This window comes from Alligator mississippiensis, chromosome 11 (genome assembly GCF_030867095.1).
Source record: "Alligator mississippiensis isolate rAllMis1 chromosome 11, rAllMis1, whole genome shotgun sequence".
In the NCBI taxonomy this organism is placed as follows: Eukaryota; Metazoa; Chordata; order Crocodylia; family Alligatoridae; genus Alligator; species Alligator mississippiensis.
The window spans coordinates 5,329,934-5,357,014 of record NC_081834.1 but is presented as its reverse complement, the minus strand read 5'-3'; the positions used below and the strand labels follow the sequence as shown (position 1 = coordinate 5,357,014).

The window sequence follows — 27,081 nt, the reverse complement described above, 5'->3', positions numbered from 1 at the left end:
TGGCAGCATAAATAGATGAACCCCTTAAAGTAATATAAGTTCTGTCATCTGGATGTGAAATATAGAGTTAAGCACCCGCCAAAGCAAGAGCTGACCGAACGCTCCATCTACAAGTGTTAAAGTTTCTGGAAGTGTCTTGACCTGAGAAATGTTCCCAAACTGAATATCTCCTTGCAAAACCAGAGAGTAATAAAGAAACTGAAGTCAACCACATTTTTCAAAAGGGAAAAAAAAAAGAAACCCTATAGAAACAAAGATGCATCCCAGAACGAGATCACAGCTTCTCATTAGCTGCTGCTTCTAAGAAAGTTGTAATTAGTTGTGCAATGAAAAGGGTGAGCTTACCCTACTTTCAACAGCATATATAATGATTTAAGCAACTGGAAAGCTGATAGGTATGTACAGGGGGTTGGTTTCAAGATTTCCTTTTGAGACAGGAGGTCAGGATTCCTGTGGTCTCCTGTCATATTTAATTTATATCCTCTGGCCCGCTTTGCCACGTTTATTAAATTACAGGAATAAAATTCAGTGAACCAAAAACAAAGGAAGAAGGGTCAGGGCAAATCCTGACTTCATTTATACCCGCGTTGCATCACGGGCTTGAGCAAACTTGTACTACAGTAAATGAAGGGGAGAATTGGCCTTTAGCCTCTTGGAAAACAGTAAAAGCATTAAGAGCTAAGGAAGGGACAACACTGCAAGTTAGTGCAACCCCTGCTGCCACCTCCATAATTATATCCAAGTTGTTTATTGTAATAAATGAAGAGTGTCTTTCTGAAGAGGGGAGAAGAGGGAGGGTAGGCTTTCTACCTGTCGGAGGCTTCCTGTGTTTTCATTCCCAGTAGATGGTGGTTTCTTATGTGCATTTATCAGATTCTCCCTCATTACTGCTTTATATTCCTGGTATGCAGATGTAGCTGTGGGAAGGCTTTTCAAGTCCAGTGTTAGGAATGGCTGGCTGGCAGTCAAGCAGGATCTATGATCGGGGTGAACCTCAGCAGCGATCGAGCTGGCAGCCCAGTGGAGTTGCTAGTTGCGGTGTCATTTCACAATCATCTACAGGAATGCACAACCCTACCCCTCGCCCATACAGGCGAAGCACAGTGGCCACGTGGTCTACCACAGGCCTGATATGAATAGAGCTGTTCCATGGTCTGGGGAAGAAGACTCTGCCACTCACCCCTTTCACTCCCATGGCCCTCCCCCTTGCACATCCCATTTCCCTCTGCTGGACCCCGCATCTGTGATGTGGGATAAAATGTATTAAGAAGCAGTTGTCTCCTCTACACAAGGGTTCCACTAATTAGACATCAAGGTCATAGCTTTACCTAAGCTAAACCGCCTATATGGCCAAGGTGGCTGAGGCACACGAGTTCCTGCAGCACACAGTATGCAGGGGACTGATGCAGTTAGCCTTATGTCCAGCCACCTTCGGCTCCCCAGCCCAAATGGCCGTGTGTCCATTTACGGCTGAGGGAAGCTTTTCACGTGGGTCTGAAACAAGGTCCAACTCTGGAACTGTGGTGAGATGCCTTAACCACGCTGCTACTGTGCGTAGATATGAGCAATACAAAGACGCACAGAAATGTTTGTCTCTTCTTGTAGTACAGAGCAGGCACCTTCTTCACCCCTTCAGCACATACACACCGTACGTATCCTTCTGCCACTAGCTGCCACCCCATCACATCCACAGCGTCCTTCTACCTCTCCATTCTTCCTTCGCCATCGAAGGCAGCCCTTCCTCCTGCAATCCCTCACACTGTTCAAACAACACTGCTCTCCTTGTTTCCAGTTCCCAAATGCTCGTAGCCACGTGCAGTTAAACTGTCACAGAAAAGAAAAAGTGCCGGTGCTCAGACTCAGACAACCTTCCTAAATGCTCAAAGAGCCAGCATGACACTTATATTAGCAGGTGTGTGTAAATATAGGGACACAGGAGCATCCTTAGTAAACCACAGGTCATCGGCCGGGCTTAAACCTCCCAGCTTCAGCATTACAGCCTCAGCTTCTAGCATCTGAGGTAGAGTCACTCCTTTGGTTACAGCAGTAGTAGGCTGTTATCTTCCATGCAGCCCAGCTGTGAGACATACTTCATATACACATGATAGATTTTTCTGAAGACAGTGGGACAAATTCTAGTCTTGTTTCCAGTAATGTAAATCTGAACCCTGCTTCCCCAGTGCAAATCCACAATAAGTGAGGGAAGCAATTTACTGAAGTGAAATTGCTCCGAAGGTCAAGACATTATTCAACACAATCCCATGCATCACTTACATTCCTCAGGCATCCCTTGCAGCCAGCCCATGCATAGTTTCTATATCACTTTATATCAGCCTAGAAACCAATAGAGTTAAAATTGAACAATACCCCAGTGTGGACACAGCTAAACTGTAAATTCACAGAAATGAGCTATAGCCATAAAAGGGCCTTTAAACCAGTATTAGTCTTTTTTAGAGCCATGTATGTGCAGACCTGGCAGCTGAATTTCACCCAAAATGTTCATCAAAGAAACTAAGACATAAAAGGATCTGAAACCCTGAAATTTTCTGAATCCAGGAAATTTGAGCTTGCCAATATTCTGGTTTGGTATTTGCATTTTGGAAATGTCACAGCCACTAAATCATTGATTATTTTCAAAGCAGCAATGGGAAGTTTTATTTCAAAACTTGTATCTGCTCCATTTCCACAAAAGTAAAAATAAAAACTGAGGAACCATGAAAATATATTTCAGCTTCTGGAGTGGCTACATTTTCATTTAAATACATTTAATAAAGGTGACCAGATGCTTTGTGTTTCTAACTGCTTGTTCTGCATCCCAATAAAATGTCCCTGTTTTGGCTGCAGTTGCAGATGATTCATTCTGAAACCCTGCCCAGCTGCCCTGACACAGCCAAGACAGGGCACAGTCAAAAAAACAAGCCATCTGTGCAAAAGAAGTGGGCCAAGGGAGTGCTTTGTCAGGAAAAGGCTCTGCCACTTCTTGGTCACTTGGCTTTTTAGTCATCCAACACACTAAACCTTTCTGGGCTCAATCTATTTTCTTTTGCTACCACTCCATGTTATTTATCTTCCTACCTTATCTGCAACCCTTTCCCTTGCTCTGCCTTATAAGCATCCACGTAGGTCAAACACTTCTGTATAATGTATGGTTTTTATCTCACTTTAATCCTGTGCAATTACATGTCACAATTGCTGACCCTTTCATTCAGGCAGCCAAGCTCCACATTAGAAACCCCACCCAAGAAACAATTAATTTATGCCATCTCCAAATAATTAGCTTTGCCTGGGTCCATAAGAGCAGCACTCCATTGTTTGTGCTGCCAAAAGAGACACCCTCTATTCAGGAATAGCCATGCCCTGCACACCCAGGTCTGGAAGAATCCCAAAGCAAAGGTCTATTCTCATGCACCAATCCCCATGGCCTCAATAAGAGTCACGGGAGCATCTCTAATTGGATTGGACCCAGATGAGCTACTTCATGTCTGGAGAGGGTTCTGGCCCCACTTCTGGGATCCACCGCATGCATCCACATTGCAAACACTCTTGTGTCCCCCCTGCCCCAACACTGGAGTGTGCTGCGAAGCCAGCTCAGCAGGGCAGAAGAGGATCCAGGGCAGGAAGCTAAGGTGACAGATTCTTATCTACCCTCCTTTATGTCCAGAATTTTCTTGCATCTGAAGAAACTATTGCAACTCAATTCATCTGGCATGTACATGAATGACAAATATACTTCAGAGGCAATAAATTAGCAATTTCAAAGCTTTACATCCCCTCATGGACTAATTGCTAAAGATTATAGTATATTATGAGAGAGCAATAATACTAATGCCTAAATATGCTTCAGTGATTATAGAGCTGTCCTCAATAACTAAGCTGTTTAAATGCCAATGCAAGAAGGCTCTTTATTATGAGATTAAATATTATTTTGAAGCAATGCAATAGGAACTTGCGAGGCTTCACCACTGCAGTAATGCTGTCTCAGAGCACTATATATATTGCACAAGCTATATATATATTTTAATAATAGATACAGTAAAAGGGTCCCAAAATATTTTCATGTTGTAAATTTGAATAGTATTCCTGGCAAGAAGGAAGCTCTTGGTATATCTTGATTTTACAGTTTCTATTAGCATGCTGAAGACTTGATTTCTTCCTCTATTTTATATGGGTTTAATGGTGGTATCCCTCCACTGTTTGAGTGGATTGGCTCCTGATTTCTATCAGTGTAAAGAATCAGGCTCCAAAAATGATAAACTCTAAGATACTTGACCAAGTCAGGTCCGCAACAACCACTAATTCTGAGTGGCTGCATCTACACAAGACGCTTACTGAGCAGTAGTTCGTTAGTACTGCGCAGTAGCTCATTAATACTGTGCAATAGCACTGCGGGGCACAAACCGTGACACAACACTACTGTGCAGCAGTAACGAGCTACCGTGCACTCAGTGTCACTAGGAATTGCGTAGTAACAACTGCACAATCAGCGTCTCGTGCAGACACAGCCAAAGAGAGCCAGGCACCTAATTGGCATGCACATACTTGTGAAAGGCTTACCCCACGTCATACACATGCACACACACATATTTCACTGAGAACGTATCTACAAAGCAGACAGAGCACTCCAGTCTTCAAGGCCAGCTCAGGAGCAGACAGCCGAGGGAGCCAAGAGTGGCCCCCTTAACCACGAAGATGACGCCTGAATATCTTCAGACCCTACGAGCCCTATAATCCCTCCCCCACCACCACCTTTTCTCCAGCCATCTCCTTTAAAGCCCAGGTAGGGCCTTGCATAGCTGCTGGCCACCAGTCTGTCAGGTGTTATACCTGGAATCTCCTTAAGCTTCAACTATAGACATACAGTTAAATTGGTGTTATGTTCCCTGATCCCCACAAGATCGAAGCAAAGGGGTTGTGGCAGGCATGAGCAGTCAGCTTTAGGCTCCCTGATATGCCAAAATATTTCTTCATCTCAACCTGACGCATCAGACATTAATATGTCTAGGAATAGAGTTAGTTGCCATCACACAGTTGTAACAAACATGGGCATAATTAGCATAACCCCCCTGTGAGTCCGAAGGCTTGGCTTCAGTGCTAATTATTGTGAAAAAACTGAAAGCTAGTCCCAGTTGGGATAGGTCCCAATGGAGTAAGAAAGGCAACTTGTGGAATGAATGCAAGGGTGGCCGGCTCTCAAGGTTATTCAAACCTCAGGTACAGGAGTCTGTGGAACAGAGTAGCACGGAGGATAATTTTAACACCAATCTTCTCCTTAACAATTACCAAGCTGCAACTGCGTGGGGGTGATTTCTACCACGTGCTGCCGTGAGTGAAGGAGGAAATGGTTTTTTACATCTGAGCTGGTAGATTTTATTTTGGGCCAGATCCTAGTCCCATTAAAGGCCGTCACAGAACTCCCATTAATTATAGCGACAGCTGGAGCAGGTTGTTTGTGTTCGGTATTTACAGCCCAGGTTCAGCCAGGCACTGGAGCCTGGAGTTGAGTCTTGCTCTGGCTTCTGTCTCTCTTTCTGCCTGTCACTTTGTCTGATTCCTTCTCCCTCAATCTTCCCTTCCGCAAGATGCGGAGAACCACACTTGTTTACCCCACCAGGGTGTTACGAGGCTAAAATGATGAAAGCGTTTAAAGTACTTTCTGATCCTCAGATGAAAGACACTGGGATACATATTCAAAAGGGGTATATACTTGATTATTATTCATAGTTATTTAAATTCTTCATCTATTAAAAATAACCTATCACATTGTAACTAAGGAGGAATTTGCCGAATGGCCAATGTACAGTTCTTTCGGTGCTTGCTGACAGACCACAGGCTGTTTGTCTTTTTTGTTACATCTTGCTTCAAAATGCAAGCACTGTGGGGCAGGGGCCCATGCCTTTGTCCTTAACTAAAACCAACAATAATAACAATCAAATGACTAGCCCTAATGTTCAATAAATGACAACAGAAGAGAAATAGGCATTGTTCACAGGAGAATTGTGCTGACGTACCCAAGAACTGGGGAAAATAATATACCTACTGTCATCTTTGTGCATAAAATATTTGCAGAGAGATTAAACTCTTCTATAATTTTTGTTTGCAGGCACCTTGTGTTTACACCTGGTGATTTCCAGCTCTTACCATATATCCTGGAGCACAGGTGCATTTGCCTGTAATGCTATCACAATCTGCACCGTTCTGGCAGAGGCAGGTCAGCTGGCAGTCTTCACCATAGTATCCAGGAGGACAGGTTTCATTGCAGTACAGTCCTGCCCAGCCAGCTTTGCAGCTACATTCGCCAGACAATGGATGGCAGCTAATGAAGAAAGACAGATATTAATGAGAGGTACATGTGAAAAAAAAGTTCCTTGGTGTAGAAAGCAGGGATATCTTAGTAGCAAGCTCTGAGTAAACCATCTGCAGGAGTTGTGTTATAACCTCAAGAAGGCTGAAAAGGACCAAGAGCAGTGAATAAAAGCCACGGGATAGACAGAGGAAGGTGACACTTAATGTTGACTGGTGGTGTTATGCAGAGGAATTCAGAAGCCAGCGATTTTACATACCATGGGGCTTGCAATACAAGTAATATCATGAATATGAATTGGAACAGGACTGGAGCTCAATATATCCCACAGTATTTCAGCAAGCCGTGGTCAGTTAAGAATGGGAAGGACTGGGAACAATTTGAAGGTAACAAGACTACAGGGGATGAAGAGAGCAAGTCATGCTCCTGTGCAGTGATCAGGAAGGAAGGGAGATCTCTAAATGCCCTGATGTGAAGGGGAATGACTAGAAAGGGCAGAGCCTTGCAGCAAGGCCAGCTGGGGAGGAAAGTATTTGGGACAAACTTTTCAGCAAAGACTTCACAGGATCCTCAGCCATGTCACCTGGCGCTTGGCAGAGCAAAGGTCCTGAAGGGGTGTAGGGCTGGAGCACATGGCAATCCTGTGCAGAGCCATGACATGGGCCCTCTGAGCTTGGGGGATATAACACTTCAAAACACTTTGAGGGGTTTAAAAAGGAAACTGTGGGGAGCACTGAGCAGCGCATGTTTCCACGGAGCACCCGAGTCTCATGCTCATGACGGAGCCTTTGCACTAACCTGGCAATACAAAGGGGCTGAAGTCTAGATGAGAATCGGGCCTTAAAGGGAATCAGGTGGCCAAAGTACATGTATCCTTCACTTCTTTGCCCCTGCCACCATGCAGAAGCCAGGGGCACACCCTTGTACTTCTCACCTACTGGTTCTCTTTAGATCCTCTTAGAGCATCAGTTGCCAAGCACGGGTTGCCCCTGGGGCTGTACAGTGTACACCACTGGCAGTGCACACTCCAGAAGGTGGGACCATACTATGAGTCCCCCTCCTGGTTCCCACCGTCAAAAGCTCTGCTTATCATTTCTTTATCGTTATTTGTTAGCCTGTCTCTATTTTGTGGATTTGATCGAATGAGATTCCTTAAACCTGTACAATTAATATCCTGGATGTTAATTTTCAAGGTAACCTCATAAAGCAGGGTCCTGAGAATTTTTTATGCAGTCATCAGTAGAAAAGATTAGTCACATATTGTTGTGACTAAGAATTATCAAATGTTGCCACTGTCATGTGTTTCATCATAAATAGTGCTTTACTGACTAATTAAAACAATTCATCAGGATAACAAACCGCTGTTCATGAAATTCTTCTGACAAAGCATTCCCTGAAATTATGGTTGTTCACACAGCACCTCTTAACATTTAGATGAAAATAATAAAATCTTATTTTTTCTCCCCTTGCATCTATTAATCATTACCTAATGAGACCAGAAAGCTAAACATTAAAGAAACATTTTTTGGAGTGGATTTTTGGTTTCTCTGTTTTTGTTCCTACTGCACATATTATAAGGTTTCACGAGTGCGGCATCTGTTGGCTAAATTAAATCTTTCAAAAGTAATATATGATTGCGGCAGCTGGAATCAGTCTATGACAATTCAATTGAAAATACCATACTCAGTAAGCATTTCTATGTCGAGGTTGGCTCTTTTATCAAAAAGGACAGCTTTTTTGCATAGGATGCAGGCTATTTATTAAGGACAATAACATCCCAAAAGGTAAGCTGCCCTTTTCCAGGACCTGTAAGAGAGTCAAGGGAACAAAATCCAGCCCCGAGGGCTATGAGCAGGGGGTGGGGCAGCCCTGTTTATGCTCTCTGACTCCTCCATTACTAACCTAGACGAGGGGCCATGACCTTGGCTGTGCCCTGCACAGAGGTTTATGGCTCCTGGCTTCACATTATCTTCCCAGTGGAGCAAAAATGTCCGCCCCTCAACTGCCAAAGTCCAAGTATATCAGAGCAGATTATTTTTTCCTCAGGCCAGGAACATGTACTGCTAAAGATGCTTCTAAAGGTCTCGCTCTCATGTTCTATCAAAGAGAACCACTAACACAAAACTGGGAAAAACACTCTAAATAAAATCTCAGGGTTTACAGTATTCATCTTTCGTTCTGCGGCAGCAAGAACAGTAGGTGAATGTCCTACAGGGAATACCGTGCACTGAGCTAGAGCATTAATGTTTGATACCCCTGTTGCACTGGTGCACGCCTTCAATTTGTGGATGAGTTGGAGATTTAGATAGGCCCTGCACCGAAAGTCAAAGAACCAGAGGTCTCTTTCTGATTCTGTCTGACATTACATAACTTTGGCCAACTCACTTATCCCCTGTGTATTTCCATTTCTTCTTCAGTAAATGGAGATAATGATGCCTGCCCTTCTTTCATTGAGATATATAGTTAATAGCACCATAAAATATGAGGATGTTTATCATTATCACATTCATATTACTATTGAGGCACTAGAGCCTGTGATCTATCCCCAGGGAGTCTAAGGTCAATGGAGTTGCATGTAAATCAAGTACTTGTTGCATGTGTGGTGTCAGGGTATGTTAGGAATCTCCTTTTGTCCTTCCCTTCTTTTTTTGCATTCTGTAAGACTCCAATAAATTTCCAGGCTACAGACATTTACACATATGTAATTTAATTTGCCACATATAGCAGTAGTTCATAGATTCAGAGATTGTAAGGCCGGAAGGGACCTCAGAAGTTTCATAGATGCTAGGGTCACAAGGGACCTCAACAGATCATCGAGTTTGACCCCCTGCATAGGCAGGAAAGAGGTGACCCCAGCCAGATGCCTATCCAGCCTTCTCGTGAAGACCCCCGAAGTAGGGGAGAGCATCACCTCCCTTGGGAGCCCGTTCCAAATTTTGGCCATCCTTACTGTGAAGAAGTTTTTCCTGATATCTAGCCTAAATCTGCTCTCTGTCAGTTTGTGACCATTGTTCCTTGTTACCCCAAGAGGCGCCCTGGCGAACAGAGCATCTCCAATCCCTTGCTGTGTCCCCCTAATGAATTTGTAGGCGGCCGCAAGATCACCTCTCAGCCTTCTCTTGCGGAGGCTGAAGAGATCCAGGTCCCTCCATCTCTCCTCATAGGGCTTGTCCTGTAAGCCCCTAATGGCCTAACCATATGAGCAACCTCCTCTGGACCCTCTCAAGTCTATCAAAACTGGATGCAATACTCCAACTGCAGTCTGACCAATGCCGCATAAGAGGAAGCATCACCTCCTTGGATCTATTCATCATGCATCTGCTGATGCACGATAAAGCGCGGTTAGCTTTGCTGATGACTTCGTCACACTGACGACTCATGTTCATCTTGGAGTCCACTACGACTCTGAGACCCCTTTCCACTTCTGTGCTGCTGAGAGGGTCACTTCCCAGCCAGTAGACATACTGGATATTTTTACACCCTAGGTGCAGCACTCTGCACTTGTCCTCGATGTACTGCATCCTATTGTGTACTGCCCACTTTTCTAACCTGTCCAGGTCTGCCTGCAATCACTCTCTACCCTCTGGTGTGTGCACTTCACCCCACAATTTAGTATCATCCGCAAACGTGGACAAAGTACACTTCACACCCACGTCCAAGTCACTGATGAAGATATTGAAGATTACAGGTCCAAGGACCGAACCCTGCGGGACCCCACTGCCCACACCCTTCCAGGTCAATACCGACACATCTCCTACCACTCTCTGGGTGTGACCGCTAAGCCAATTTGCCACCCACCGGACCGTGTAACCATCTGTGTCACAGCCTCTTAATTTATTTATGAGAATGGGGTGAGATACCGTATCAAAGGCCTTGCTAAAATACAAGATCATTGGGTCCAGCCCCCTGCACCAAGCAGTTCAAAATGATACAACTTTAGACTCTTTAGTTTCAATTTTAAACGTTTTAGTTTCAAAGTAATGAATAATAAACTCCACTCACAGTCAGAGTGATGGGCACAGTTCCCCCTTCTCAGTTTGAATGTATCCTTCAAGATTACCAATTCATAGATTCATAGATGTTAGGGTCGGAAGGGACCTCAATAGATCATCGAGTCCGACCCCCTGCATAGGCAGGAAAGAGTGCTGGGTTTAGATGACCCCAGCTAGATGCTTATCTAACCTCCTCTTGAAGACCCCCAGGGTAGGGGAGAGCACCACCTCCCTTGGGAGCCCGTTCCAGACCTTGGCCACTCGAACTGTGAAGAAGTTCTTCCTAATGTCCAATCTAAATCTGCTGTCTGCTAGCTTGTGGCCATTATTTCTTGTAACCCCCGGGGGCGCCTTGGTGAGTAAATCGTCACCAATTCCCTTCTGTGCCCCCGTGATGAACTTATAGGCAGCCACAAGGTCACCTCTCAACCTTCTCTTGCGGAGGCTGAAAAGGTCCAGTTTGTCTAGTCTCTCCTCGTAGGGCTTGGTCTGCAGGCCCTTAACCATACGAGTGGCCCTTCTCTGGACCCTCTCCAGGTTATCCGCATCCCTCTTGAATTGCAGTGCCCAGAATTGCATGCAGTACTCCAACTGCGGTCTGACCAGCGCCCGATAGAGGGGAAGTATCACCTCCTTGGACCTATTCGTCATGCATCTGCTGATGCACGATAAAGTGCCATTAGCTTTTCTGATGGCTTTGTCACACTGCTGTCTCATGTTCATCTTGGAGTCCACTAGGACTCTGAGATCCCTTTCCACTTCCGTGCCACCCAGCAGGTCATTCCCTAGGCTGTAGGTGTGCTGGACATTTTTCCTCCCTAGGTGCAGCACTTTGCATTTCTCCTTGTTGAACTGCATCCTGTTGTTTTCTGCCCACTTGTCCAACCTGTCCAGGTCTGCTTGCAGCTGTTCCCTGACCTCCGGCGTGTCCACTTCTCCCCATAGCTTTGTGTCATCTGCAAACTTGGACAGAGTACACTTCACTCCCTCGTCCAAGTCGCTGATGAAGTCATTAAAGAGTATCGGTCCAAAGACCGAGCCCTGCGGGACCCCACTGCCCACACCCTTCCAGGTCGAAACCGACCCATCCACCACGACTCTCTGGGTGCGACCCTCTAGCCAATTCGCCACCCACCGGACTGTGTAGTCATCCACGTCACAGCCTCTTAACTTGTTCACCAGTATGGGGTGGGATACCATATCAAAGGCCTTCCTGAAGTCTAAGTATACGACATCCACCCCTCCTCCTGTGTCCAGGCGTTTCGTAACCTGGTCATAAAAAGAGACTAGATTAGTCAGGCATGATCTACCTGCTACGAACCCGTGCTGGTTTCCCCTCAGCATAATTTGTCCGGCCGGGCTCTCGCACATGTGAGCCTTGATAATTTTTTCAAAGATTTTGCCAAGGATGGAGGTGAGACTGACTGGCCTATAGTTGCCCGGGTCCTCCTTCCTCCCCTTCTTGAAAATGGGGACCACATTGGCCCTTTTCCAGTCCTCCGGGACTTGGCCCTGCCAGACTTGGGGAATTACATGCAAGGAATTTCTCTCTGCCAGCCGCCAAGTGGAAATGAAGAAACCATTCCTATGTACAAATGCCCCTCCTGGATTGGTAAGAAATTGTGAGACCTTTGAACAAGCCACAGAAGGCAAACTTACTAACATCTGCTTTTCAGGCTCCTACTGTTACTGAAAAAGCAACACTTTATGCTCTTGCATTATTTTTGGTGCTGCTTAGTATTCTAAGCTGAGTTGTTTCAAATGTTATTACTTAACATGGTCCCGCACATTTAGAAAGAGATGTGGAAAAGAAAGAATGGGCCAAAAGGCATTCTGGAGCCAGGGCCAAGGAGCCACGTGGGGAGAAAGGATGATGTAAACTGCAAGTTGTCTCCCATACACAACCACGGCATGGTATCAATGCTGATCGGTGCCTGTTACTGTCATCTGGAAGTTCTGGGAGTCTTCTGTGCTCCAGTGCCCATATTTCACCCATCAACATTTTAGAGTGGACACTCCCAAACTTCTGAGGCCCTTTGAAAAATGCCATCTCTCAGTTTTCACTTTTTTTTGACTACAGAAAAACACGAGAGCGATTCTTCAGTTGCAAACAACTCGGAAAGCCCACAACAGGGAAGAATGTTTTGGGGACTCTGGATCCTGTTTGAAATCTCTGGGTTTATCTTGTGAGTCCTGTTTGCACACCTACCACTGCTAAGATTGTGTGACACCCCTAATGCCCTTGAAAGGATCATAGGGCACCCCAGAGTGCCAGAGCAGCCTGATTCAGAATCACTGCTTTAGGGGGTTGTAATAAAGGATTGTATTGACAAACTGAACAAGGAAATGAGGTGGGTGGATCTGAAACAGAATTTCTCTGTGGGTTTTTTTTCAGGGAAAACAAAAACAAAAATCATTGCAGCTTGACTCCAAATGAATTTTTAAATTTGTTTTTAGGGTTTTATTTTTAACCCTGTTCATAGATTCATAGATGTTAGGGTCGGAAGGGACCTCAATAGATCATCGAGTCCGACCCCCTGCATAAGCAGGAAAGAGTGCTGGGTCTAGATGACCCCAGCTAGATACTCGACGAGTATCTGTTTAAGTCCTGCTTTTTTAAATTTCATTCTATTTAGACACTAAAGTATCAGAACATTTTGTTCTAGACATACTGAAACAAATGTCTGACTTTTCTGAAACTCTCTTTATTTTTTTTTTGTCAGCTGAAATCGATTTCTTGTGTCAACTGACTGTTTGCTGGGGAAAAAATGCCCAGCTCTAATTATTTTGCTATAGTGAGCATTAGCCCCAATCCTATTAATTATGTAATTTTTTTTCTCTTCTTGATGCCCCTTATCCCTCCCAGGTGCCCTTTAAGAAATGTCCTTCTGCTTTTAATGAGGCACAGTGGGAGTTCGCAAGACCATTGTGCTAGTATTCCAGCCATTACCCTGACTCCCAGGCCCATTGCAGTGCAATGTGGTTCAAGGGAAAATGTTATAGGACAAATCCCATGGAGATTAGGATTGACATTTTTCACAGGTGGGGCAAAAAGGTTTCCCTTTGTTGGTCTCACCTGTTCCCAAGTGGCCACCACAGCACAGCTCCAAGAGACGGTCCATAGCCACTGTGCAATGCGGAGGAATTGCAGCTCAACAAGTTCCAGGTCTCTCCTTGCTCTCCTTGTGCTTCCAGGGGGACGTAACTGCTGCTCCACTGCCCAGAGCTCCAGTGCTCTGCAAGTCTGGGAGCTCAGGCCAAATTTCCACTCATTCCCTGCCTACTGCACATCTGGTCCCAGTGTCCAGGGGGCCACCACGACCAGAAGGGGTTTCTTACTACCCTGTAACCCCTCTAGGCAGCCAAGTCACAATCTAGCTGTTCTGTGACTGGTGAAAGCCCTGTACAAAAGTGCCTTCAGGGTGTGTTGATGCAGGAGTCACTGGGGGATGTTTTTTGGCTCTGCATGAAGCTGGAGTAGATCATCACACCAGTCTCTTCAGGCTTTAAAGTCTCTGCAAAAGAGTCTATGTAAAAGCTGACCTTGTACTTCATATTGTCTCATCATCCTGCCCTCATAAGAAAAGCCCTACAGCTCAAGCTCACTGTCCAAGAACAGGACTGAATGAGATGACACCGCTACCACATGCCCAAGCAGCAGCCTCTCCCACCCCTTCCCTTGGATGATTTACAATATTATCCCAGACGTTTAAAGAATCAAAACAACAAGCCACTGACGTGGATGGGCTTTTTTTTTTTTTTTTTTTTGGAACTAGGTAGCTGTCAGAAAGCAAATCCCATTGGAAAGCAATGGTCCCAGAAAAGATAAAAAATAAAACAGGGGAAACTGTGCTATGTGGGACCAGGTAGAAAATCTGGAAAAAGATCTGTTGGAACATGAAGTGCCTTTGAAGAAGGTCATTTTCTATCAACTCTGACTTTCCTCAGTGCAGAAATGGATAGGGCTCTGATGAATTCATTGAAAAGTGGAAGGCTGAAATACCACAGATGAATGAAAGAGCATTTACAGATCTACAGCTTCCTGATATCTCTTTGTTCCATAACAGCCACGATAAGATGCAAGTAAAAGACAGATTTTATCAATGGAGAGACTGGTCTCATTTATTAAGGACTGTGAGATACCATCTTAGCAGAGGATGCTGGCAGTGAGCTGATGGAGCAGAGATGGAAGAGAAAGCAGAGGAAGCACTGGCTGGACAGCACCCTAGAGCGGATCAGCTATACGCAGTGTAAGCAAACACGAGAGGATGAAAGCTGAAAGATGCCTGGGTTCACTAACACTTTGAGTCTGTCTGAAAGCATGTCATCCTCCTCTCCAAACTGTTCATGCTAGTTTGTCCCCTCAAAACTGGAACTTCTAGCCAGTTCAACCCACCTCCCTCCCTCAAAAAACCATCTTTCTTGTCCCTCAAAATGAGCTCTTCTTTCCTATATGGCCGGATCTTTAATTTTTCTCCCAGGAGAGAAGCCCCAATGATGCCAGCAGGCCACTGGCCAAGTGCTATCCAGTCAGGTTATGCACATGTGCCTGCTGCTCTGCATCACAGCTATCCTCAGGCCCCTCCTGATTGAGATTCCAGCCTTACCCTGCAACGTGGAACTCAGCTCACGCGTTAGCTCTCAGCTCACGTCTTAGCTCTGCTGCTGAGTGTGATAGTCTCCATTAGGACATACAAAGTACCAGGGAGCTGCAGGAGCCTCATCCTACCAGGGGCTGAGAGCCCTTGCAGAGGTGCTGCCCACCTTTGGCTGTGTCTATAATATTCAACTGCAGCATCGGGTAGCACCATACCAAAATGCACCGTGCTGCTCTTTGGAAGCTACTTCCCAAACGGGAAGCAGCATCGCCCTCAGTGTGGTACAGTAAGAATTCCCCGCGTCTTCCCCTCCATGCTCAGAGGCAAGTCCCTTCCCTTTCCCTTCCCTCCCTCCAACACCCAACCACTGCTGCCGCTGTCTCTGGCTGACCTGGAGGCAGGAGCCGGGGGAACTCCCCAACCACCCCTGCCTGCTTCGGCCAGGCTCAGTGCAGAGTCAGGCACAGGCAGGGATAGCAGCCGCGGCAGGTGCGTTCCCCCTCCCTGCCTGGCCTTCTGTGTTCTCTGCTGGCCTAGGAGCAGGCGCAGGAGAAGGGAACCTGACCACTGCTGCCGCTGTCTCTGGCCTGGCTCTGCGTGCAGTCCAGTTGGCATAGGTGCTGACTCACGCACCCACCAAAAAAAGTTAAAGGGTGCTCAGCACACACAGAGCCACAATTGCAAACATTAAAAAAACAAACCCCCAAAAACTTGAAGCAGTGCATTACTTCAACCCGGCTCTGCAGCATCTGTAAAGACTGTAATGCTTCAGTAGGGCTTTTTGTCACTTTTGGCTAAAGCTGATCCTATCAGCTATGAAATAAAAGTGCCAAAAAAGCCCCACTAAAGCTGGGCTGCTGGGTGGCACTGTAATGGAGTGGTGAATATCCCCACATGGGCACGGTGCAACATGGCAGCAGAAAGAGTCCAGCGCTGTTACTGGACAGCAGACCTATAACTCTGGCTGTCATCACAATCGTAACCTGTAGCTCCTGAAGCGAGCTGAATTTCAGAGAAGTGAAATCTTAGCGCTCTCTGTGAAACTTGAAGCCGGCTATTCCAGATGAAAGATCACCTGTTTGTTTTCCAGACTGAGATGGATAGAGTCTATCTCAGACACAGTAGCAGATTTTGCCTGAAGTATTTTTTTCTGCAGGAATTAAGTGGTGCCACTTGCATGCCTAATTGGGCAGCTTGCATTTATATGTTAGCAGGCTGCAAGACAGGCGAGGTAGGTCTGTCATCATCAGCAAGACAGTCAGGTCCCTACTAGTCTGGTTTAAATTGAAGAATGTCCGCATCAAGGGCATATTTGCTTGGGCATCAATTATCCCCACCTCTCTGTGAAGGCTACGAAACCCTGGATTAGCTGTGAATGTTGAACAGGCACAGACAGGAAAACAGGAATCAGAGCAGGAAGGAGAGTGAAAAAAGCCCTTTCATTTAGTAGTGTGAACCCCAGCATCCTCCTACTCTGTCTTTTCCTGGCTGAAAGGGATCAGCTCACAGCAGTCTTTGGTTAAATGGCAAGAAAGGGATTGGTGGGATAAAGGAAGAGCCCAATGCTGGATCGTGACAAGCATTTCCTTCAAACAGGAGCTCAGGGCTTGGGCACTGCAGTGGTGAGCAGTATAGCACCTAGCTGCTCAAAGGCCTTGGCCCCAGAGTGGAGTCCACAGTCTCTTAGCTCTCAATGCCATGCATGGCGAGGGTGAGGCACCCCAGAAAGGGGTTCCCAACAGTCAGTAGGCTGCCTGGGCAATCACCTGTGGCTGGTCTGGCCAACTTCTAAGTGGTTGGGGTGCACATTGCAAGGACAGCATGCTGTGTGGGTGCTCTCCCAGAGCACCACACCACCTAGGCTGCTCCCTGGCCCACGCTCCCAGCTCCCTGGCTGCAGGCCTCATCAGTGCATTGTGGTGCTCAGGCCCCCAGCCCTCTGGCCTGTGCTGTTGGGCACGTGAAAAAGCAGAATTTAAGGCTTCAGGGGAATTTTATAATGTGAAAACTTAGGCGTGAGCAGGGTTTGTGCAGCAGCGCTGAGGATTGCACATCTGGATAGATTTACAGTTTACTGCAGGATGAAATGGCACAACTGTGCGTGAGCTGCTCTATGGTACTGCCTGTGTGCACTCACTCACTCCACAATCCATGGAAGCTAACTCATGGTATCTTACCTCTTCCATTATGGGCTAAGCCTCCTACTTGCACCCCCAGGTAGTTATCATGGAGCAGCTCCCATGCAGTAAAGCCCCACTTCCTTTTAGCTCTTTGTTTGAAATGAATGCAATTGACTTTGCCTTGAGGTTTTGATGTGGGCAAACATTCTGGGATTCAGTTAAATAATTCCCTTTAATACAAGCATCATGTCGCTTGTGTGTCCACGCTTTCTGGTGCCTAAATGGAGCCTACCCTTTTGTGGATCTAGCCCCTAGTGACTGGAACCTTGCCAGATTGGTTCGTGAAAGAAGCAAAAGGGAATAAAATATTGAGATCTGACCTTTCCAGTGAGGCTTATTCCGTTTTAGGTACACTTCCCTGATATTTATTTTCCTGAATATTTTACGCATGCACATACTGAATGAAGAGCAAAAATAGGCCCCTACGAGAAGAGGAGATATGTCTATTTTGACAATGTTGACTTCGCTGCAGAGCTGTATACTGACTTGGGGATATTGATTTCAGTCTATTTATACATCTGCCTCAAGTGTTTTCAACAAGGTAATTTGCCATGAGACATAAACTGAAGCAAATTAGGTTTCATTTTGAAAGTCTGCTTGAAGTCCATAGATTCAACATGAAATTCCATGTCGTAAAAAAGATTCAGAGAGATGGAGGCTAGTAATATATCCATATTTTTTAACTTTAGTCGGTAACTGTTTTTTAAACAAGACTATATATGTTTTTTGAAATAATCTAAAAGTGAAATGACTACTGTAAGGGGTAGAGAGAAGCAGTATGGCACGTTAGTATGAAGTCAGGCAGAGATCAGGGTGGCACCTTAGAGACTGATCCCTTCAGAGGGCCATGAGTTTTAGTAGGTGACGCCTACTTTGTCACATGCTATGTAGGTCAGAAGGGGTAGGTATGTACATACAAGGCCTCGCATTATGACCCTTTTTTGAGAGCAATCCTTGCTTACGTGAGTAAAGGTTATAGGGCCAGGCCATAGGTGTGTGTGTGCAAGACTTCAATGGAATTACTCACATGTTTAAACTTAGATACATACTGAAGTAGTTTGCTGAACTGGTTCCAACTGTATCATCATTTAAATGAAAGGCAATAATTCAAAGGACATGGACTAGGCCTTAATTAAAATTACAAGGAGAAAGGGGTGGGCTCATATGCAAATTTTCCCTGTGCTTTTTCACTTGTGTGTACCAGTTCCTGTACTGGTATAAAATATGATGTACTTACCTGAGAGTGTTGGTTATGTGACAAGGACATTTCTTGCTGCATTTCAGGCCATAAAGCCCTTCTGGACACATCCTTTCCTGGCAATGAATCCCTCTAAATCCAGGGTCACACATACATGCTCCATTTATATGGTAACACTTTGCCCCATTTTGACAGTTGCATTTTTGAGTGCACTGAAAGCCATACATCCCGACGGGACACTCCTCCTGACACCTGCAAAGAAATATGGGCGGCACAATGAAGTCAAATGCTAAATATAGTCTAGTCAGTTTATGACTTTTCCTGGGAATGCTTTTGCTGATGTATTAAGCAAAAAATCATAGGTCATTTATTTAAGTAATGTACCAAACTGATGAAATCATGGAGGTGATGTGTTATCTTAGGCATGTACATTTCTCTTAACCCAAAGTGTATTAATCTCTGTCCAATTACATCTGCAATATTTCCATTAGTCAAAATTATATTAGTTAACAAAGTGACTGCAGTGTCACTCCCTAAATAATTTCACATATGTATTTCGAAAGACACTTGTTCAGATTACTTTTTGCCTCATTGTAGAAGGACCTTAGATGAATACCCTACCTTCTGGTGGTTAAAAGAGAACTGCACGCAATTAAACAATATTAAATAAGATGATCTGTGACAAAGAATGATTTTTCTTTCCCTTAATGCTATAGTTGCATCTCTTTTATGCCAGTAGGAAAACTGGCTCCTTGTCTCATTACATACATTCTGGGTAAATGCAGAACTGTCCTTTTACTACTAGACTGATGGTCACCAGTACAAAATCTTAGGATAGGTAGTTTCTACCCTAATTTGTGTATTTCTGTCTCCAGAACTACAAACACTTATCATACACAGACAAATGGAATGGGAGATGGATTTTTTTTCACCACATCTTAATCACAATATTTAAAATTTTCCCCTCTTCAATGGAATCTTGGTGAAATATATTCCAAATGGTCCATTCCCTTTTTCTGTAAAAGCAGTTTAAGGCTGTGTGTAGACGAAACAACAGGCATATGTGCACGAAACTTTAGAGTGGGCTAAATCCTTTTGCACTGCTTTAACAGTGTCAGCATTTGCACACATTGGTGGCATATTGCACATTAATTACAGCCACTGTAGCAAATTCGGTGGTGTAATGCGCAAAAACTCCAAGGAGTTTTAGTTTGTTGCCCTACAGCTGTGGAGCGAAGCACCAGGCTCCATGCAGCTCAAGGGCTCTGCAGGAAGCCCATGCAGGCAGCCTGGCAGCAGCCCAGAAAGGCAGACTCCACCCAAGAGAGGAAAAAAAAAAGCAGCAAGCATGATCTTTTTTTCCCCCATAGCCTGCCTGCCTGCCTAAGCTGCGCAGGGCCCGGTGCTTCCCTCCACGGCTGTGGTGCCCCCTGGGACTGCCAGAGCCAGGTGTCTGCAGGTGGGTGCCGCCTGAGTGAAGGCTGCCACTGCCGCAGAGGGAAGCACCAGCACCCCCCACTCCCCACAGCCCAGGGACCACTCGTCCCACTGGCAGCTCGCCCTCCTTTCCCTGCCGCCAGAGAGGCAGGTAAGTCGGGTGTGTGCATGACACGGGGGTTTAATAGGCCCTAAATGGAAGCAGTGTTTTTAAAAACCCACCGTATCAATTTAGGGCCCCCATTTGGTCTACACATGCCCTAAGTGATCGGAGTATCTCCCAACGGAAGAGGCCAACTAAAGTCCCAAAGAATGGAACTGTTGCACAATTCTCCGGCTTCCGAATCCTGCCAGGTGTCACTACCTCAGTTTACATGATCCACCACGGAGAACAGCTATGCTTTTCCAGTTGGAAAAAAAAAAACAACACCCTTATCTCCTAGCTACCAGATATTGGAAATTGCCTATCAGCATTAATTTAATCCCACACATTGATTAAAGTGTATACTGTAAATGCAGCGGATAGAACCAATTGTTAAATGTCTTTTTGCAGGTCATTTCACAGCTGGCAGGTGAGAGTTAGTACGATGCTCAGTAATAAAAGATTAATGTGCGATGCAAGCCTGGTGAATTGCAAGGAAAATGCTCAGTACATAAGAGGAGAAATTACTGTTGCAACCTCAGATGAATACGTTTCCCCAAAAATAAATAAATAAAGTCAAAGGCATAAGCTAGCGACTTAATTGCAGCAGACATCAGCATGGCTGCCAGTTGCATAATTCAAGTTCAGGAGTTCACTGGGGATCCAAAGATAGAGGAGCATGTCAGAAATGGCAGTGAATGAGCCCAGAGTCACTCTGAGCATGGCATTGGGTTCTAGCCCTGCTATCCTCAGTGGTCCAACTGCAAATGCAGTAGCCAACAAGGAATGCAAAGGAAAGCAACTGAAACACTTAAAGCAAATGAAATGCAATGAAGAACATATTAAGATATCTTATGTCTCCATTACCACATGCAGCTCTACTAGTTAGCAGGAGAGTACTGTACTCAACAAGATGAATACTTAGTCAATAGTGTACTATATCATTCTATATTTATAGAAGATGAAGCATTACATAGCAGGGGAAAAAGCATCTGGAAATGAAATATTGACGACCTAATCCATTTACATAATTAGCCTTTTTTTCTACTAACAATTTAACCAACTTATTTATTTGGAGATCAAGCAGCTACTGCTAATGAATTTTATACAAAGAATACTAATAACGACTCCTCTGGAACATAAGAATAATCACAGCAGGAATTAGCTTTCTACTTAAACATCCTTCCTTCGCAACATATCAATCTAATGTGTCCATAACACCATTAACAACCAGATACATTGTTCAATTAAATTACAAAATGAGCTGCTACGCCCTAGATATGTTTCTTGTTTAATTTACATTGCTTTCTGCCTATCTGGGGAGACTTGGATTATAATATCTACTGAACTTTAATATGTACTACAATTATTTGGGTTGAGATAGGATAATACGGCTGTCACCTGTAGAATTAATGGAAGCAATTTCACAAAATATTAAACATAAGACAGCCTGTTTAACAGATGAACATATTACATGCACCTACATTATTTCCAGGAATGCTTTTCATAGAAGAATAATGTTGTCACCATTTTCTTTATACTGAACATATTTTTGTACAATAGATGAAAATTGCATGCCATCCCGAGTACACTTTAAAACTGTGGGTATCACTGTTTTCATAGCTATGAAATATTTATACAAATGAAAAAGCTAGAGACTAGGTCTGCTTATTTTATCATAACAAATGTTGTATTTACCCTATTAAGAGCCAATCTCTAGGCTTGCTGGCAAGACGGAAAACCCAGCTGAAACAGTACGCTCACTTTACTTGTCAGACCGAGAATTTTCATACCTTTCCCCCCCAGCTTCCAGGTGCGCAGTTGCTATTATTCCATTCAAAGAATTTACAATGCCTATATTTACATGGGAGCTGAAGGCATTTTAGTTCAGCACAAAGCTATCGGGAGCTATCAACAGCGCTTGTCAATTTACTGCAGATATGTCATGCTGTGGCACTTCCCAGCAAGCAGGTAGCGAACAAAAAGTGACAATTATACTTCCACGGGTCTTTGTGAATATACTACTTCCACAAATATTTATCTAAATAGATGTCACTATCTTTCTTGCAGGACCAGAGCCTGCAGGTTTGTCAAGATATTTACTGGCAATTAAAAACGGATACCGACAGATAATAAGGGTATGTTACTATTTTTTTTTTTTTTTAACACAACCTATTACTAACAGCAGAGTATGCTGATATTTTTTAAAATGTCAAAGAAAGCATTGTTTTGTTTGGAAATAGCATTCTGCTGGCTCTGGCTGTAATTTATATTTGCAGCATTGAGATAATGCTCGAGACCCAGACAGCAAAACAGACCGTACTCCAAAATGAGCCCGGCTAACCTTCCCCATTGTCCAAGCTGAATGAAAAGCACAGCAATAGCAGGGAAAGCAATCCGAACTTTTTAAATCTTGTGCCTGTTTCTGCTGTCATGGAAATCAATGGGAGATTTACTATTAACTATCTGTGGTTAACAATAGGTAAAGAAATGTACTCGTCCTAAGAACAAATCGTTACAGTTGATATCCTGCTGCACCCCTCCCCCACCCTGTTGAAGTTAATGGCAAAAGTCACACTGGCTTAATGGGGCCCATATTTCACCTTTGTCCTTTAAAGCTGGTAAGTCGATTCTCTAGGCTCCTCATAAACTCTCTGGTGTCCATTTAAACAGCTAGGACCATTTCCACTAAGAGAAGGTAGGTCTCCAGGTTGAGACCAGTGGTCAGAGAAGACGAGATGGGGCTCGGTGCAAATCGGCCTTTACCACAGCTCAATTCCCTTTTGATCTCATGTTTTTCCTAGTCTGTGTGGCCCTTTGGGAACCCCTCATCCCATCTTGATCCCATTCCCTATCCCTCATGCCTCCTTTGCTCCTCACAGCCCCAGCCCATCAAAGTCCATCACTAGGTGAGTAGTACCAATGGAGCCTACTCGCTTCTCATGGTTTGGCTTGGATTGGGTCCCACATACATCCCCCTACATATCCCCCTTCTTTCCATTGCCTCTCCCAGTCATCCCCTCTTTTTCTTTCTGTCTCTTTCTCCTCTGTAAATTCTCACCCTTTGAGGGACCACATCCGTTTTATCTCTACCCTATGAGGCCTGTGTACTTTGCCATTCTCCCCACCATGTGCTGCAGTGCTCACTCCTCTACAGAGCTCCCTGTGGGCATGTCTCCTCCTGCCATCTCCCTTCCCAGGGGCTTCCCCCTCTCCGAGGCAGCTCAAGGGGTTGTTGCCTCTGGGGCTAAGAACAAGGGAGGCTGGATCCCTCACTCCAGTGCCCTTCACTTGCCCTGTCCTCTCCCCAGTCCCCCAGGACTGTTTCTCTTCCTGCTGTCACTAGTGCGTGAGCTGCAGGGCGAGAGGGGGCAGGTTCCTTTCTTTCTTCTCCTTCCTGCCAGACTCCTGTAGGTGAGCCAGGTCCTCTGCTGCATGTCACCCCTCACGGCTGCTTTGGCAGCAGAGCAAAAGAACTGGTCTGGCTGTAGGCTGCTGGCTGGGAGCTAGCAGCAGCTCTAACCCAGTGGGTTCTCCCACAGCTACAAAGCGATCTCAGCCTGCAACAAATAAACCAGTGGACCGAGAGCCAGAGGTTTCATGGGAGCAAGAGGCCAGCCCTTGGCCATGGCCAGGAATGCAAACAGCCTGCAATTTCAGCCCAGTCTCCACAACTGGGTGTTGAGCTGAAGCCACCCTTTGGTGCTTTGACAGCCATCTCCAGACAGGAAACAAGGTGAAAACTGCCATATGTGATGGTTTAGAGGGTTTCCAGCACCAAAGCGGCACTGAGTTGTGCCTCAGGGATCCCAACTGTCTGCCCTGTCCATGAGGCAGCTATAATGACACAAGTTTCTCTTCAAAATTGAACCCTTCGCAATAACTCCTCCAAGTCATCCTGGCAAGAACAGCAGGGGTAGGGGTGGAAGCAGAGCTGTCCTCCTCTGCAGCCTGGGGTACATTCACTTCCTAGGATCATCAGAGCTGAGTCACTGAACAAGTACCAGCCGTTCCAGGGGCCCACAGTGCCCTAGTCTCTCCCGCTCTCTTCCTGTGGCACCCTCAGTCAGCCGTGGGCAGTTATTGGGTGCCTTGTGGCTGTGATGTGTTGGAGAGGCTGGAGCGGATGTTTTTGTGGAACCCCTTGGACAGACCTCTGTTGCTGGTTTGCGATGACTGTAGCGCGCTGGATTTCTAGTTCTACGTTCCATCTTCTCCTTGACTGGATCTCAAATCATTCTGGGAAAAATACTGCTGCCAGTTAAGGTGCCAACAGAAGAGCAGCTCCCTATTGTAACTCATGGCACTTCGCAGGAAGCACCATGAGTTGCAATGATATCCCAGACCCAACAGATGTTCACTGTTGGGTCCTGGGGATCCAGCTGCTGTTTAGAGTGGCTGCAACCCTGTAGCCACTCTCCCCTAGCAATGCTCCTCTACCCTCCCAGCCCCAGCGCTGTTTTCAGAACGGGATGGGGGAAAGAGGAAGCTCGTTCTGGATGTTGCCTGGCTGGTGTTGGAGGGTGGGGTAGGTGGACTGAAGCGCCCGCCCCCCCCCCCCCCCCCCCCGCAACCTCAGGGGGGATCCAATACACCCACCCTACCCTTCAGCATCAGCTGAAAAAAACTCAGACTGAACTTCCTCCGTTCCTTTCCCCTGCTCCCACTCTGAAGACAATGCTGGGAGCAGGGCTGAGCTGCATCAGCCCAGCCCTGCTCCCAGCATGTGCAGACACAAGTTACTGAAGGTGCTCCATTTCGGAGCGTCTTCATTTAAACCCTTTTGCAACGAGGGTTCAGATTGTCACAGGATTGGGCCCTTTTAAAGCATTCTGCTTTAAAATTGTGTTTGGTTACGGCTGTACAATGCTTTCAGGGGTCAGATCGGGCGAGAAATGGCACTTCTGCCTGTACCTAATTACAAGGAAACTGTCTGATTTCAGTGATGGTTGCAACAGAGCAGAAGGAAACCTCCTGAACTGGGCTGGTTCATTCATGGTTTCTATAAGGCTGACAGTTACGCAGAGAAGGGAAAGACATCTGGGAATTGGTGCAACAGGGGCCTGGTATCTGTGCTAGCATAAGTAAAAACAGGGTTGAGGACATGGCATCTTAGGAAACTAGAGGACAAAGTCTCCAGAGACTGTGGTATACACTCTGCTTATTAACATTTGCTTAAGCTCGGGCCACAATATCTTCACTGCTGGCATCACCCCTGCTAGCTAAATTAATCTGCACAGGTTCACTAGCACATTTCACAGCCCACATTTACTTTGCTGTATAGACACTTTGCTAAATCCAAGACTGCCTTGTAAAACAATATTTGATCAGTTTAAGGGTGAGCCTCTAGTTTATGATTTTGAGGATTTATTACCTTTTGCCGGTGTCTAAGAAACATCGGTACTGCGGCAACACAGACAGGCCAGGAGAAACATATTAAACTACTGCATTGCTTACTCTTGAGGATATTAATTTGTACAAATATGGTTCATTTACATATCTTGTAAACATGTAATGCTCTCTATTAAATTTATCGCTGTAAATATCTAAATTAAATTTAATCCATTAAATTTTAAAAGTTGCATTAAAAAAAAAGAAAATAAACTGTAAATGGAGAACATTGCCAATAAAAAGTAATAACATTGTCACATTTATAATGCCTGAACTGCTCTGGAAGGATGCATCTAATTGTAGCAATAGAAATATAACACACTGTGTTTCAGAGAGCAAGATTGTCTTAGAAGGAGCATAAAAGAGGTAAGTCTATGCATAATACCGAAGAGTAATTGGTCTGGGGATTCTTTTTTACCTGTCTCCCATATATCCAGCTGTACACAGGCATCTCCCTGTCACGTGATCGCACAGTCCCCCATTATGGCACGGGCAGTCCTGGCTGCAATTAATTCCAAAGGTCCCAGAAGGGCATGGCTGGGCACATACAAAACCCTGGGGAGGAATACAAAGAGCCACATCAGTGAACAGTTGCAATGCGGTGAACTCCACCATGCACCACGTACACCTGTCTGTTGTGTCAAGACGCCATCTAAGCGTGCTGGCAGAGTTCCTTGCTGTGGACAAATCCCTGCCGGCGGGGCTAACTCCCACCTTCTACTTCATCAGCCATGATTTCCCTCCCTGGTGATGACTCGTGCTGATGACCTTCGCAGGGCTTCCTCAAGCAATGGCAGTAGGTGCGTGGGGGACAGGAACTCAACTCGAAACCTTTGTAAGTGGAGGCAGGAGGTGTGGGGCAGCCTGAGGAGGTGATAACGGCATGTGAGGGGGATGTGGAGCCTATTGGGGTTACTGGAATGAGCCAGGGGAAACTGCTATGGGCGACATCCCAGGACAAGGGTTATGGGTTATTGGCTGGGCAAGAGGAGTGTGGAGCCCACTGGAGGCGGGGGAGGCTCTAGGAGAGCCCTCCCATTCAGGCACCCATATCCTGCTTGTGTCACTTCATTCTCCCGTTGCACCGAATCAGGTCCCTCTCTCCCGCCCCTGGCCACTGTGCCGCCCCTGCCGCATCCAGCTTGCATTGCTCTCCAGCGTGGTGGAGTGCTGGCAGAAACACTGCCTGCGCTGCCACCACATCTTGTCTGGGCGTGCGAGGAGGTGCTCTGTACAGGTACACCCAGATCTGTAGAGCTGGAATGGCCATCCTCAGTGGTGCTCATCCGCGTCACTGCAGGGCCAGGCCCCATCTCCTTACGTGCAGCCTCAAGCCTTTCCCCCTGCAGAGGACAATCCCTTAGAAGCGACATCTACAGTCACTGACTGCTGAACCCATCACTTCACTGCAGCGCTCAGCACCTGCCTGTGGAGCAGTAGGCAGCACTGAGAGCCTGCTGCCAAGCCCCCTCTGCTTAGAAATATTAACTCAGATGGGTTCATTTAACACAAAGCTGCTCTCCCTCATGCTCTTCCTGGAAGATTCAAACATTAAAACTTTGACATTAGAATGTTTCCCTACCTGAATCAACACAGAAACCCACAGTTCAGTGAATGCAAGAGGTGAGATACCCTGGGGGCAGAGGGCCAGCATGAGGCCTAGGCACCCCTTGCACCCTACAGAGCCCTCCACACTCCAGTCCCAATATCCCCCCTTCAGCTCCAGGTCTCACCCCCAACTCCTCCCCATCCCTGTCACCTTCATAGCTCTGATCCGGTCTCTGATGCCCTCAAACACCACCTTAAGCACCACCCCACAAGACTCACAACCCTCCTCACAGC

At 45.8% G+C, this 27,081-nt stretch overlaps 1 protein-coding gene across 6 annotated transcripts in view; it reads right to left on the bottom strand.

The window, feature by feature from the left end:
• MEGF11 (multiple EGF like domains 11) overlaps positions 1-27,081 on the bottom strand; it is a 392,338-nt gene that overhangs the window by 98,227 nt on the left and 267,030 nt on the right. For all 6 annotated transcript variants that reach the window (XM_059714543.1, XM_059714542.1, XM_059714540.1 and 3 more), the window contains 3 exons: positions 25,658-25,794; positions 18,309-18,521; positions 6,139-6,313 (listed from right to left, as the gene is read on the bottom strand). In XM_059714543.1, coding sequence (XP_059570526.1) covers positions 6,139-6,313; positions 18,309-18,521; positions 25,658-25,794 — 525 coding nt within the window. The remainder of the gene's footprint in view (positions 1-6,138; positions 6,314-18,308; positions 18,522-25,657; positions 25,795-27,081) is intronic.